This window comes from Phycodurus eques, chromosome 10 (assembly GCF_024500275.1).
Source record: "Phycodurus eques isolate BA_2022a chromosome 10, UOR_Pequ_1.1, whole genome shotgun sequence".
Taxonomy (NCBI): domain Eukaryota; kingdom Metazoa; phylum Chordata; class Actinopteri; order Syngnathiformes; family Syngnathidae; genus Phycodurus; species Phycodurus eques.
The window spans coordinates 4,453,841-4,469,846 of NC_084534.1; the positions used below are offsets into that span (position 1 = coordinate 4,453,841).

At 42.3% G+C, this 16,006-nt stretch overlaps 1 protein-coding gene across 3 annotated transcripts in view; it reads right to left on the bottom strand.

Annotated features, from left to right (window-relative positions):
- The window catches only part of LOC133408976 (contactin-4-like), a 227,005-nt gene that overhangs the window by 86,320 nt on the left and 124,679 nt on the right, over positions 1–16,006 (bottom strand). For all 3 annotated transcript variants that reach the window (XM_061688419.1, XM_061688418.1, XM_061688417.1), the window contains 2 exons: positions 7,869–7,971; positions 6,482–6,666 (listed from right to left, as the gene is read on the bottom strand). In XM_061688419.1, the coding sequence (XP_061544403.1) occupies positions 6,482–6,666; positions 7,869–7,971 (288 nt within the window). The remainder of the gene's footprint in view (positions 1–6,481; positions 6,667–7,868; positions 7,972–16,006) is intronic.

Here is a 16,006-nt window from a genome sequence, read left to right on the forward strand (position 1 = left end):
CCGCTTATCCTCACAATGGCCGCGGGAGTGCTGGAGCCTATCCCAGCTATCATCGGGCAGGAGGCGGAGTACACCCGGAAATGGTTGCCAGCCAATCACAGGGCACACATAAACAAACAACCATTCACACTCACATTCACACCTATGGGCAATTTAGAGACTTCAATTAACCTACCATGCATGTTTTTGGGATGTGGGAGGAAACCAGAGTGCCCGACAAAAACCCACACAGGTACGTGGAGAACATCTCCACACAGGCGGGGCCGGGGATTGAAACCTGGTCCTCCTGTGAGGCAGACGCTCTAACCAGTCAACCACCGTGCCTACTACTAATTACCACAAGATAATTATTGCTCTTACAATTAATACAGTGCGATTGGCTGGTAATCAGTTCAGGGTGTACCCCGCCTCCTGCCCAATGATAGCTGGGATAGGCTCCAGTACTTCCGTGACCCTTGTAAGCGGCTCAGAAAATGGATGGATGGACAATTAATACAGTATGCACTGCTTCATTATTTATGCTGCAATTCCTCAATTATATTGTTATTTTTTACTACTGTCCATGTCACTGTCACTCTATCTCAATTCAATTGGTCGAGGCAGACAGCTGGTTTTGGGTCTGTTCGAGATTTCTTCTCAGGGAATTTTTCTTGCCTCCTTTGGTCTCTTAATGTGTGAGGAGTACAGTTCTAGACCTAACCCATTTATAAAGTGCATTGAATTAACTTTTGTTGGGAACTGGGGCTATTTCCATTTTGTCAATATATTTATCTAGTTACCCAAAACTTCTTGAAAGAAGTCATGAAAATTTAATTAGAAAAATTGCTATAAATATTGGCAAATGGTGCCCACTGTTTGTATGTGACAACATGAATGATTGTGAATGTTTTAATCATTCACCGATTAGTATTACTTTCATTTATTTTAGTCTCAGAGCCAGACTCTCCCACTTTTGCAGCTCACTTGGATGTACAAGATATACCTTATCGATTCCCCCATTGGCTCACACTGCTGACAAATGTCTCAAAAGCTTAATTTAAAGCAGGCGCAAAATAAGATTACTGATTTTTATCACCTGGCTGCAGACAGTATGAGAGGGAGGGAGAGAGACAGAGAGAGAGACAAAAGGCATCAAAATGAAAAAGGACCAGCAGCTCACTATGACCAGTCTTTGTGGATCATTGTGTGCTCCTGGGTTGTTAAAAGGGAAAAAGACCAAGAATTTCCAGAAAAGTTGTGAACAATGGCAAATTGCTTAATACCCCAAATAAGTTCTTTCTGACAGCTGACACAGTTTGACTTGAGGGTTTAAAATAAGAAAGAAAGATAGGAAGAAAATCCTGGTTTGGTTAAAGTGTACAATCTGTGCCTTGGTAACCTGAAGATGGTAAAACAATATTCAGGTGAGGATATTTTGTGTTCTATTGAATATTCAGGTTTTTTTTTAATAACAAAGAAGAAACATGACATTCTCGCTCTTTTAAAATTGATGCAAGTGATAAAACCGGTCAGGTACTTCAGTAGTGTATGAAAAAAAAAAAAAAACAGAGCCAGATCAGCCTGGAACCTTCTCCCTTGGCGCACAGTGATGTAGGATGGAAATCCACTCCTCAACCAGGAGTCGTCACAAGTCAGCCAACATGGTCATGTTGGTCACTTGGGCACAAACAGCATGCCCAAGATAATCTCACAAGTGTTGAGTTGGATTAAGGTCAGAAGATATTGTTGGCACCTACATTCTTTATTCTCTGATATGTGCGAGGTAGACTGTGATAAACACCGCTCTGTGGGGCAAATTTTCAGAATTTCATCACCAACCGTTAACTTATATCAGCCGTTCGTAGTTGGGACGCCGAAATTAATATCAGGGCAATCCCCCCCCCCTCCCACAAGTCCCTCAACAGTTGAATTTTGGTAACATGAGAACAGAAGTCAGCGTTTTCACAAACTGCTCTCCAGTATTGTACCTGAACGAGTTCAATGAACGAAAATTCATGAACTAGTTCATATTTTGGGTGAACGTGAACTGAACTTAGTACATTTCTGCCTGAAGAACATTATTGAGAACGCACTCCCTCTGGCATCTGTGAACAGGTTTTGAGCAACAGTTTTTTTTTCATTCAAAAGTGCCAGGTTTTGTAGAGACTTCCAAGACAAAACCCTGTCATGGGTGTGTGTTATGGTTGTTGTCTTCCCCCTATCTCCTGAGAGCATCTTCCCCACCTGTGCCTCGTTTTGCCTAATTGCCACATGCATTTAACCTCGTGTCTCATTCTGTCTGGACGCCAGTTTGTTGTACCTTGTTGTCACGTTCCACCATTCCTTGTTTCCACCTCACCGACTCATAGTAAGCCTAGACCCTGTTCTGATTATTGACCTTGCCTTTTTGCCTCACGTTTTTTGGATACTGTTGCCTTTACGGATTGCCTGACTGTGTACCGACCTCTGCCCATTTATTAAACCTCTCTTTTTGAAACAGTCCATTTGAATTGGAGTTGTGCATTTTGGGTCCTGTCGTTTGTTCCATTCATGACAGAACGAACTGACCATAAAATGCACCCAGCAGACTCAAACCCGGTGTGCAAAGCCCTTCAAGCGGAGGGTCAACGCATCTCAAAGCAGGATGAGCAGCTTGCTGCCCTCCACCTTCATCTAAAGGAACTGTCAGAGCATCAGGACACTATAATGAGACAGGTGGGCTCACAGTTTGAAGTTCTAATGAATATGGTTCAGAAGAAGGAACCAGCTGGCACAGCACCTGATGCCACCACTGTACCAACGTTTCCATGTGAATCAGTCACCATGCCGCCACCTCCCCTGCTGTCTGCCCACAGGTCTCTTGACCGGAGAGGTTCTCTGGAAATTCTGGGAATATGAAGCCATCACTCAGTACGAACTCCTACCGACCGACTTGGGGACACTCATCACTCTCGCCATAAGGATCGACAAAAGGCTTTTGGATCGTGAGCTGGACGGAGATCGGCGAAAGGATGTGTCACCGCGCACCTGGAGGACGAGCCTCGGTGACCAGCCAAACCAAGGCAGATCACCTGTTGCCAGTCTCAATCCTTTGGCTAGCGTTACCACGGATGAACCCATGCAAGATTCCGTCTCTCCCCTGAGGAACGTCAACGCCGGCTGAGGGAAGGGCGGTGCTTCTACTGTGTGCAGTTGGGTCATTCCGTGAGCAACTGTCACGTCAAAGTTGCCAGTCATGGTAACAAGGGCACGGCAGAGGTGAGTCTACATATAATTAAGGAAGACCCTACCCAGGTCCTTCCTAAAGTGACACTGTGCTCTCCAGATCAAGAGATTCATAAGTCCGTATTTATTGACTCTGGTTCTGACGCACATTTACTCAACTCCCTTCTTGTTAGACGAATGCATATTAGAACATATTAGAAGTAACACGCCACCGCAACGCTTATTCTGCAGATGGCAGTTTTATGGGCCAGATCACTCACCGCGCCCAAACACTCACATTAACATTTCCTGATTCTCACTTGGAATGCATTAGTTTTCATGTTTTCGACGCTATCAATTATGACCTTATTTTAGGGAACCCTTGGTTGAAATTACATAACCCCCACATTGACTGGTCCTCTGGGGATGTTATGTCATGGGGCAGCAATTGCGCCCAGAACTGTTTCAAGCCTCCATGTAATGTTCAGGGATATGTTTCACATGAAATTCCACAGGTCCCATCTGGGGATCCTGACTTGTCTCAAGTGCCCACCTGTTACCATGACATTCAAGACGTTTTTTCAAGTCCAAAGCCAAATCCCTTCCACCCCACAGACCTTATGACTGTGGAGTTGACTTGCTGCCTGGAACCACACCTCCACAAGGGAGGTTGTTCTATCTTTCAGGGCCGGAACACAAGGCCATGAAGGAGTATGTGGAAGAATCACTGGCAGCCGGAGAAAAATGACAAGACTCTGCGACCCTGTATCGATTACTGGGGTCGTAATAACTGTGAAAAACAGGTACCCTCTCATCTCCACTGTCTTTGAGTTCCTGGAGGGAGCCAAGGTTTTCACTAAACTAGATTTAAGAAATGAGTATCATCTCGTCAGGATAAGGGAGGGGGATGAATGGAAAACAGCATTCAACACACCAATGGGACATTATTAGTATTTGGTAATGCCTTTTGGACTCACTAACGCTCCAGCTGTTTCCCAAAACTTTGTCAATGATGTCTTGCGTGACATGTTGAATGTGTATATTTGGGTGATATTTTTATATTCTCCCCGGATGAGGAGACTCACATTATTCATGTCCGCTCTGCGTTGCAGCGGTTACTGCAGAATTAACTTTATGTCAAGGCTGAGAAATGTGAGTTCCACAAGGCGTCCGTTTCTTTTCTGGGTTTCGTGCTGGCTCAAGGTGAGGTCAGAACAGACCCTTGCAAAGTTGATGCCGTGACAAAGTGGCCCACTCCCACGTCACGCAAGGATGTACAAAGGTTCTTCGGGTTCGCAAATTTCTACAGAAAGTTCCTTCGAAATTTCAGTTCAATAGCCTCGCCTTTGCAAGATCTTACCTCGCCACACAGACCCTTTGTGTGGAACCAGCATTGTCAGTCAGCTTTGCAGGAACTAAAATTGAGCTTTACATCCTCCCGTCCTCACTTTGCCAGATCCCAAACAGCAGTTTGTTGTGGATGTTGATGCGTCTGATGCCGGAATAGGAGCAGTGCTCTCGCAGAATGTCTCAAGGATGGTAAGTTACATCCTTGTGCTTATCTCTCTAAAACACTGACTCCAGCTGAGAGACATTATGACATAGTTGACCGTGAACTGCTGGCTGTCAAGATGGCTTTGGTGTAGTGGAGGCACTAGCTAGAAGGGGCTCAGACTCTGTTTTTAGTATGGACAGATCACAAGAACCTTGAGTATCTTAAGTCTGCTACAAGATTAAATGCTAGATGGGCACTATTCTTCACAAGCTTTAATTTCACGTTATCCTACCGACCTGGTTCTAAAAATATTAAGCCAGATGCTTTATCGCGTATTTTTCTGCGAAAAAAATTATTTGTCCGACCCTAAAACCATTTTATGGTTTTATGTTTTATTTCTGCTTTTGTTTGGGACATTGAAACTGTGGTAAAAGAGGCTCTGACAAACAATCTTAGCCCTGAAGATTGCCCTGAAAACAGGCTTTATCTGGTCCCGACCACATAAAGCCAGTTTGTACCAGTTTGCATCGAAAATTAACTTTACCAACACTGCTGCTCTCACTCGTATATCTCCCACATACACATGCACAGAAAAACAAAACATCCACATAACAAAAACATCAACATTTGCGTCACTTCCTATTGTGACACATGGAGAGATGCTTATATAGAAAATAAGGTAAACCTCACCAGGGAGGCGTCCGTGAGGCATCCTAAACAGATGCCCGAGCCACCACATCTGACTCCTCTCAATGCAGAGGAGCAGCAGCTCTCCTCTGAGCCCCTTACGGATGACCGAGCTTCTCACCCTATCTCTACGGGAGAGCCCGGACACCCTGCGGAGGAAACTCATTTCCTAATTTTTTTTAAATTATTTTTTTTATTTTTTAGGTGTCATTTCTTCACTGGTATCCCCTATTTTACTGGAACTTAGACTAATAATGTAATCTATTAATTTTATGGCACACCAGCTTGAAGTTGGCTCATTGCACAGGCCTTATTGAGATCACACAAATGTGGCATATTGATTCTTGCAGGAGACACCAAATTGCCACTTTAACAGGGCCCATGCTTACAGTATCTGGGGGTACTGGAAACTCAAATATTCAACAATAAAGCACAATAATGCTTGCTGTATGGCATGACACATTAATTTGTGCTGCTCATCACACAAATGCATCTTCCAGAAAAAAAGGGTACCTTGTACACAATGAATTGGAAAGAGGTATGTTTAAAATAGAAAAATCAATAATACACAAATTTGCATATAAAAAGAAAAAAACTTTTTCTATTGTTATTGTATTTTTTTTTACTCACAAAGTAGCTGAACTCAGTAGGGGAGAGGGTTCAACTATCGCACTATTCACAACAATGAGTGGGTCCATTGACCTCTTTCCTGCTATTCCAGATGCTTTGGGGAAGATTATGTCCCTGACATGTGCCACTGGTCTATGTATGGTGCGTTTAATAGCTTTGATTTCCATTGAACTTGGAAGAATGTCAATCATGATGCCATCTGGTGGAACCCAATAGCTCACCATCAAGGTCGTAGGCAAGGGCTCAGCTTCATCCGCATAACTCCTTTTAATCTGGATCAAAATATTAGAGGCATCATGACTGACAGTCTTTTAATCATTTTGATGTGCTGTTAAAACGAACTGCTCTTCTCATGTAAGCCACGTGAGACATATACTGTAAGTGTCTACTGTTGCTGCTGCTTAGTTGATGCAGGTCTGAAAGATGAGAGAAGTGGTTCATGCAGGTCACGTACAGTATGTGTCATGGGATCACCATAGAACCTACCATAAAAAGAAAGCTTTCCCTTCACCGTGTTCATTCCCCTGGAATTCTCCGCTACACACTCATATGTGCCAGCATCCTCCTGTTGGAAGTATGGGATTTCCAGAACAGCACTTGCTTTCCTTATGTCCACTTTCCTGGGAAAAGGTATGCCATCCACTTTTCTCCAGTTTATTGAAGGAACTGGGCTGGTGAGAAGAGAGACAGGAATTTTACCCAGCTTTTAAAAGCTTGGAGATCACCAAAGTAACAATCATTTGCCAATCATTCAGTTGAATGTACAAGCTTCAGCAATAATTTATTTATATAGTTTATGGGGAAAGTGACATTCATTCAGAAATGACAGAATTCTCAAAATAATATAATGTTTCAGATCCAATAGATTGACGATTAAAGTGACTAAAATATATACACAACAATAACAATAATAATTTAAATAATAAAAAACATCCCACTACTTTAGGTATCTTTAAACAATCAAATCCCAAGAAAGAACAGGTGTCTGCTTTTTTGTTTGTTACTCCATGTCCATGATTGTTGTAGGTTGTTTTCGAGTCTCCAATTAAGGCATGTTTTTGGGATGTGGGAGGAAACCAGAGTGCCCGTAGAAAACCCACACAGGCACAGGGAGAACATGCAAACTCCACACAGGCGGGGCCAGGGATTGAACCCGGGTCCTCAGAACTGTGAGGCTGACGCTCTAACCAGTCGGCCACCGTGGTATAAATGACCTGTAATTTATGTTGGAAAATGACACAATTCAAACGCTATTCTGTAATTACCCAGTCATTTTCTTCAAAGGTTGCTTAACATACTGTAACTAAACCATAACCATTATCTCTACATTGGAAACTGAAAATAAACTCAAAGTCCTTTGGTATTACAGCATTTTATGGTATATATTTATATATATATACATGTATACTTAGTTTTCAATAGGGTTGGGAGCATCCATAATTTTGTTGAAATATAAGGCAGGAACGAGCATTGCATTTTCAGCTTTTCTCTGGCATTTTCGGGATCAACGTGTCCTTGGTCACAGTAAAATTATATTCATACAAAAGGTTTAAGGGCTTATAAGGTCTTTCATTCCCAGCTGAATTTAAAACTGCAGGAATTACCTTTGACCCCATTGAGTTAAAGTCAGACGTTTTAACTTTAATCATATTATCTCGTGCTGCAGTCTGGGATCCATTACATTGAATAAAAACCCTTTTACGCTAACTGAGGCTTGTAACCACTTCTTTCTAAGCCATGCAATCTTGACTTGAAATACATGAGAATAGCAGCTGAGATGTGAAATATGCAAAACAAACAAGCAGAAAACTTTCTAGTAAGTCACTTTTGTGTGCAAGTGACAATGCTGAGCCTGATGCAAGTGTTGCCTTACTTTCCCAGTGCAAAGCATTCCAGCTTCACTGTGGATCCTTTGGCAACATGAACAACCTCAGGAAACTGAACTTCAATCTTTGGCTCATATTCACCCATCACACCTGGAGGAAAATTTAAAATGTCATATGTGTTGGTTAAACCTTATTGATTTGTATGGTTCATTAAATAGCTTCAAATAAGATTAAAACATGCATCAAAATAAAAATAAAAACTCAAGAACATATTATCTACTGACGAGTAGTTATCACTCTTTGGTGGCCTTTGAAAATCCTTTAATAGGCAGCCTCTGTTTTCTATAAAATGAAATGTTCTTCAGCCGCCGACTGTGATCTAAGCAGTAGAAACCCACTTTGCTCACAGCAGTCACAAAAAGCTCTTCCATTGAAAATAATGAGAAAAACGAGACCAAAATATAACTCCCCAGCAGATATGTGGCACAATTTTGACAGTTCATGGACAAATTGAGCTTTTGCATTCAAATGAAGTGCATCTGTTGTAGTTCTAACCGTTATGAACCAGAGAATGTTCCGATTAAACCCCAGGGGAGCTGTCAATGTGGCAACAAAGCATCCCATTTCCTGTCTGTGAAGCGGCTCTGATGGAATAAAATATTCCTGTTGTGCAGGTGAAAATTCTTAGGACAAAGAGAGGGTTGAGACTATATACTGTATATATATATATATTTATATATATATATATATGTTTAAATATATTGACCCAACTTTTGAGAGATTTTTGTCTTAAGTTACAAGCAACAGCAAGCAGCATCGTGAAAGGTTCTCCCCCCCCCCCCCCCCCCCCCCCAAAAAAAAACAAGCCTCTCTGCTATATCGCGGATGTCACGTGACCAACGGGGGAAAACAGATTAGCTTACTTCCTGTGGATGCTCCAGTAACGATCGTATATCATTTATTTATACAAAATGATGTGATATATGCAAACACGAACAAAGCCTACACATCGGCTATTGTCATCTTTGATGGGACTATGGTGACATCTTTTTCATTCATTCATCTTCCGTTCCGCTTATCCTCACTAGGGTCACGGGCGTGCATCTTGTGTTACAAAAAGACATTGTAGAGGTTTAAAGTTCCCGTGGGCACTATGTCACAGTCCCCTTCGCCATTCACCTAAGCGAGGAGGAAGTGCTTATCGACCCATTTTGACAAATGCGGAAGTAGGCCGCACGTATTCTGGATTGCTTGCTTCAAGCTGTTTATCGCCACTTCCAGTTAAAATTTTAAACATAAAAATATAGAGAATTACACAGTATATAACTTAAGAAAGTTATATACTGTGCTGTATGGTAACACAAAAGGCAACGTATCATAGATGGGGAAACAGTAAATAAAATAATAAAATCCCAGACTCTTGCGTTTGTGTGGCTGGGCGGACCCTCCTGCGCAAGCCTGGAGAATATGATTGTCTACTTGGTTCTTAGATGCAGGAAAAGTAGAAGGAAGACATTGGACAATTGCTGAACCACCACTATTGGCTGTTCAAGCTCTGGATCATTTGCCTTTTTTTTTTTTTTTTTGCAGTGATTTATGTTCTTGGTTTTTTTTGGTTTATGTAAGTAGATTACCATTGTTTTTGTTTCCTTGAGTCTTCTTAACTGGTGTAGTTAAGATTTGGTTCCTTCTGTGGTCCTAATATTGTTTTTTTTTTCACTTCTCAACATCTCTTTCAGCTACTTACCGTTCACGTCATTTTTCGCGCCGACCGTTTGTTGTCATTGGTTTCCTTTAGTAGTTAGTGTTTTCTTTACAGCCTCCTTCTCTTAAGTAAAGCTTTGTGTAATTGTTCAATCTTGGTGGTCTGCTTTGGGGACTGAGATTTACCATCTTTACCTCATGACAGAATAGTCCAGCCAAATATGTACCACACAGCGTCAATTGTGCATGGCTTTGTCAAGCCATGGGAAGCTTGTAAATCAGTACAAGCACTCTTTGCGTGAGATCATGAAAGCGGTCTAGTGCTTGACTCTCACTGTCAGTACGCTCATGCATAGAATAGACTTGCGCTCAAGTATCAGCTATGAGATTTTTCACCCATCACACAATCAGTTTCTTGTATCACTCCCACACCTTCATGTTCTAATGTGTATAACATTTGTGAACCTAATATTCCACATCCAACTCGTTACGTTGGTGAATTCGCCTCATGTAGCCAATTCATTCACAGTGCTCGTTAGCATTTGACCAACAACCGTTCACATCTTCTAATGATAAGTTTAAAAGTGAAATTTAGCAGCTTATACATACATGGCGATGAGTAACCATAATCCTGAAGTGCATTCATCACTTTTTACTTTCCTCACAGAAATTAGGAGGGTTTTTGATCATTCTCTCAAAAGCAAGGAAACTGGAAGAAAACGGTTGGATTTCAAACTGGAGGACATTTCAGTGTCTGACCATTCAGTCACATTCTGTATTTTAGCAGCTGAGAGTGGTTTTGGTGACATGGCTCTGTGTGACATTTTTTGGCGGGGACTGGGTGAAGGACAAGCTGGCCGCACAGGATGAGACCTCCAGTCTGGAGGAATTAATCTGGCTTGACATACATATTTGGATAATCGTTTACAAGAAAGGGAGAGGGAGCATGTGAAGGAGCTTCCATCCCTACTGCCTGGGGCAACCTCGTTGTTGTCCAATGTGGTCACTTCTGTAGCGAAGGAGCACATGAAACTTGGAGTTGGTCAACTTTCACCAGCATGCCCGACAAGACCATCACTGTGCTGCAACTTCGTCTTCTCGTTTGTTATTCCCCCAATCATGTTTTTTCCTGTGCGTCCTGTGAGTACACCACTGCTGATAACGCACCCAGTGGGTCCGTCCATTTCTTTCAGTTAGTTTTATACTCTACATTCATACTGTTATTTTTCATGTCGACCATTTGTCCTCATTGTTTTCCGTTAGCAGTTAGTGTTTGTCTAAACGTTTATGGGCTGTTTGTGCAATTGTTCAATCTTGGTTGTCTGCTTTGGGGCCCAAGATTTGGTGTGTCCACCTCATTACAGAATAGTTCATCCATATTTGAAGCTACTTCTATTCATTCGGTGTGACACTAAGCACCTCCTTAATGCTGTGATTCAAATTCTGGAGGAAACAAGCCAATTTCATCTTGTTGATTTGGTGAGACGTGCTATCATGATGGCTCCCTGAGTGACTATGAAAGCTAATTTAGATCCCTATCACAGATGTCCCAGAGTGGAATGTAACCACAGCCAAATCATCCATGTTCAAGCAGACAGGTAGAAGTGTGAGGGTAATTGTCTCATAACAACGTTGAGCAGTTAAATGCAGCCTACCCTAGTCCCTGAATGTTGGGATGACTTGTGATATGTGGCCTGCAGCAAAGCATCAGACAAATAAAAATGTAATGAAAAATCAAGGTGGCATGAAGGGGGAGAGAAGATATCATTTTGAGATAAATGTGTTCTTAAATCACATCATCCAATATAATTGACTTAATTGCCCTAAATTATTTGTGACAAAGCATATTATATTATTTTATCTTGCGATTGGCTGGCGACCAGTTCAGGGTCGACCCCGCCTCTCGCCCGAAGATAGCTGGGATAGGCTCCAGCATACAGTGACCCGAGTGAGGATAAGCGATGCAGAAAATGAATGGATGGATATTCTTTTATCTATTTTAGATGATCTTGAAGGCGGCACGGTGGCCGACTGGTTAGAGCGTCAGCGTCACAGTTCTGAGGACCCGGGTTCAATTCCCGGCCCCACCTGTGTGGAGTTTTCATGTTCTCCCTGTGCCTGCGTGGGTTTTCTCCGGGCACTCTGGTTTTCTCCCACATCCCAAAAACATGCATTAATTGAAGACTCGAATGGTTGTTTGTTTTGTGCCCTGCTTCTGACTGGCGACCAGTTCAGGGTGTAGTCCGCCTTTCGCCCGAACTCAGCTGGGATAGGCTCCAGCGCCCCGCGACCCTAACCAGGATAAGCGGTGTTGACAATGGATGGATGGATGGTTGTTTGTTTCTACGTGCCCTGCGAGTGGCTGGCAACCAGTTCAGGGTGTACCCCGCCTCCTGCCTGATGACAGCTGGGATAGGCTCCAGCACGCCCGCGACCCTAGTGAGGAGAAGCGGCTCAGAAAATGGATGGATGGATGGATGATCTTGAAGAAAAACAAACTTAAACTTGTGTATTCAATAGCAGACGATGAACAGGTAGACCAAGGAAAACAATAGACAATTGTATTTTTAGAGCTGTGAAGGCATTAAAATAACTGATAGTGACATTTGCAACAACCCCTGGAGAGATAGACGTATAGGTCATTAGCAAGAAAATAATGGAAGGCCAGACTGGAATTTGCCTAATAGTATAGAGATTCCTACGATCCAACTGGATCGATCTGTGCTTAGCAAGTTAGCCTGCCAGTCGTAAATATATCAATTTAAATCGTTTTAAAAGGTAATTAATCGATTGTATCGAAACTAGGAAATAACGCATTTGATTTAAGCATGGCAGGCTTTATGTGGAGGTGTGTATGTGCTGTATTTCCCCCCCAAAAAACGCTTGTAGTTCCTTTTCCTTTGCCCGATTTTTCTGTTAGCACACGACAGTTATCACCGTCATGGCTAATTTCTTCTTCGTCATCTCTTTTCTTCTTCGCTTCCTTTTTTAAGCCCCATATCTAATCACCCCTTTCCATAGTGCTCCTTGTGGTTGGATGATCCACTACAGTATGTGTGTGTGTTGTTTTTAAGCACACTATAGTGACTCCAGGTGTTTACTAACAGCAATTCTCTTTTCTTTATTGCCAAAAACAATTATCTCAGATTTGTTGTGGTTTAATCGAAGAAAATTTTGGCTCATCCAGATATTTATCTGTTTTAGACAGTGACACAACAACTCAATTGAACTGTAGTCATCTGGAGACACTGCTAGATATAACTGTGTGTCATCTGCATAGCTATGATAGTCAAGATTAAAGTTCTGAAGTATTTGACCCAAGGGTAGCATATACAGGCTGAAAAGGAAGGGTCCAAGAACTGACCCTTGAGGGACCCCATAGGTCATTGCCATTCGATGAGATTGAGGACTTCCAATGGTTACAAAATAACTCCTTTCCTCCAGGTAGGACCTGAACCATTTAAGGACTGTTCCATTTAGTACCACCCACATTTCCAACCTGTTCAGCAGTATATTATGATCTACCGTATCAAAAGCCGCACTGAGGTCCACCAGGACCAGAATTGACACCTTTCCTGAGTCAGTATTCAACCTTATATCATTAACCCTATTCCTAAAGGTTTCCTCATGAAAATCTCACAGTGCTTCATTTGTAGCCATTATTATTTAACTGTTTAGAACAGGAATTTTCAAACTTTGTGTCTAGCTAGGGACATCTTACAGTGGAGACATTTCTCCAAAGACCCCCTCATAATTCTAACACCAATTAAACAACTTTTCTAGGGAAAAATATTGGCCCAACAATAAAATCATAGCTGAAATAATATAAATAATAAATTCCTGTTTCCCCCTTTGTTTTATTGCAAAAAAATACAATCGATCAGATTTTATTCAGCAGACTCATAGTCCATTAGAAAAAACATTTAGTACAGTATGTTTGTTGTTAACAATAAGACACATAAAAGGAAAGTAGATCAGGAAAATCTTCATATTTAATGGCCATAATTAGTTTTTACCCAATTCCCTTACAAGAAACAACAAGAATCTAAGAAATTATACCTGTGCTGTCCAATATGCAGGTACTTATTTCAACGTCACACCAGATTAATTTGGGCTAAAAAATTACTGAATCGGCGGCGTGGTGGGCGAGTGGTGAGCACATCGGCCTCACAGTTATGAGGTGAATCCCAGTCCCGCCTGTGTGGATAGAGCGAGAGAGAGAGAGAGAGAGAGAGAGAGAGAGAGAGAGAGAGAGAGAGAGAGAGAGAGAGAGAGAAAGAGAGAGAGAGAGAGAGCGAGAGAGAGAGAGAGAGATGCCAACTGAGAGATGCACACCGAAGCTATTGTGCACAAAATAATCTTCCATCTTCGTCTTTCTCTCATTGCACTTTGCATTTAATAGGAGCACCATTCCCCATCAGATTGGAAGTCCATCTAAGAACAGCATATGTGTGGCTCATTTGCTGAGCTATTACGACCCCTCTCCCCAAACCCCCCATCCCCAACCATCATTGATTCTGAAATTTATCCTTAATCAGATAAAAGGGTAGGAAACTCACTAAGCTTCCAATCAGATTACATTGATCTCATCATTATGACTCCAGGGGACATATCTGCATGGTATCAAGGGAATTATACAATATGATACAGGATGCTGTGCCTCATCAATGTATTTCTCAGGCAATTTTTTTCTTAGGAATTTTGGCTTGGCAACATCATTTCTCAGTTGTCTTCTCTCTCTTCACTTTCTATGATTCTGATTGATGGATGATGATGAATGATACTACTACTCGTAGTACTGCTATGTAACAACCCCCCCCCCCCCCGAAAAAGTATAATAATTATTTACACTCTTCAAACGTTAAAGAACAGCACTGGATTGGCATACATTTAGACTATTCAAAAAGTTAAAGCCTTCCCATGAGCTCACCACCTATGGGAGAGGCCAAGGAGGTCGGGTGCAGTGCGAGCTGGGTGGAAGCACGAGAAAGGGACCTCGGTGGTCCGATCCCCAACTATATAAGCTCAGTTACAATGTCACCACTCTTGTCAGGGAAGGAGCCTAAGCTGGTGTACAAGGTTGACAAATCCTGACTAGATATACTCGGGCTCACCTCGACACACAACTAGTACGTTCCCACGCTCATCTATGGTCAGGAGCTGTGGGTCGAGAACGAAAGAACAAGATACGAATACTTGCGGCCAAAATGATTTTCTCTGCAGGGTATCCAGGCTCTCCTTTAGCGGCCAGAGTAGAGCCCCTGCTCCTCCTTATCGAGAGGAGTCAGATAAGGTGGCCCGGGTATCAGGTTAGGATGCTTCCTGACTTGGTAAGATGCTGGAATACATAAATGACATTGTGGTTGCACGGGGTGCTTTTAGAAGCTGCTGTGACTGAATAGTGTTCAGTTCATCCTGCAGCGCCAGTTCTGCTTAGAGTTCTGTGAAGAAGAATCTTTGCTGTAGTAATAGTTAAAAATGTGCAATTAAATGTAAGTTGTTTCGCCAATGCTATGTAATATAGCTAGTGGAATGAATAATTATTCGATCCCTCACTTACCCTCTGTCAAAGACATGAACAGTCGATAATTTTAATGGTAAGTGCATTTTAAGAGGGAGAGGCAGAACACCAAAATGAAAATCTAGAAAATTCCATGTAACAAAAGATTTAAAATATTTTTCAATTCATTGAGGGATATAAGTATTTGACCCCCCACCCTCCCCCTCGCCCGACCCCATCAAAACATGACTTGGTACTTGGTGGAGAACCCCTTGTCGGCCAGTAAAGAGGTCAGACATTTCTTGTAGTTGATCATCAGGTTTACACACATCCTGGGAGAAATTTTGGACCACTCCTCTTTGCAGATACTCGCCAAATCCTTAATGTTTCGAGGCTGTGCCTTGGAAACTCGAGCTTCAGCTGCCTCCACAGATTTTCTCTGGAATTTAGGTCTGGAGGCAGGCTAGGCCACTCCATGGCCCTAATGTGCTTCTTCTTTAGCCAGTCTTTCATTTCCTTGCCTGTGTGCTTTAGGTCAATTTCGTGCTGAAGCCCCATCCACGACCCATTTTAGGTTTTCTGGCTGAAAAAAGGAGGTTGTCACCTAGGATTTCACGGTACAAGGCTCCATCCATAGTTCCCTCGATGCGGTGAAGTTGATCTGTCTCCTTTGCAGAAAACAGCTCTAAAGCATAATGCTTCCACCTCCATGCTTGACGGTGGGGATCAGTCTGAATTCCTCTTCCTCCAAACACGGCGAGTCAAATTGATTCCAAACATCTCGAATTTTTATCTCATCTGATCACATCACCTTCTCCCAATCATTCTCTGTATCATTCAGGTGTTCATTTGCAAACATTGGATGGGCCTGTACATGTGCCTTCTTGAAAAGGGGTACTTTACAGGCCCTGCAGGATTTTAATCTATTATGGTGTAGTCTGTTACTCATGTTTTTTTCTTGGGGACTGTGGTCCCAGCTGC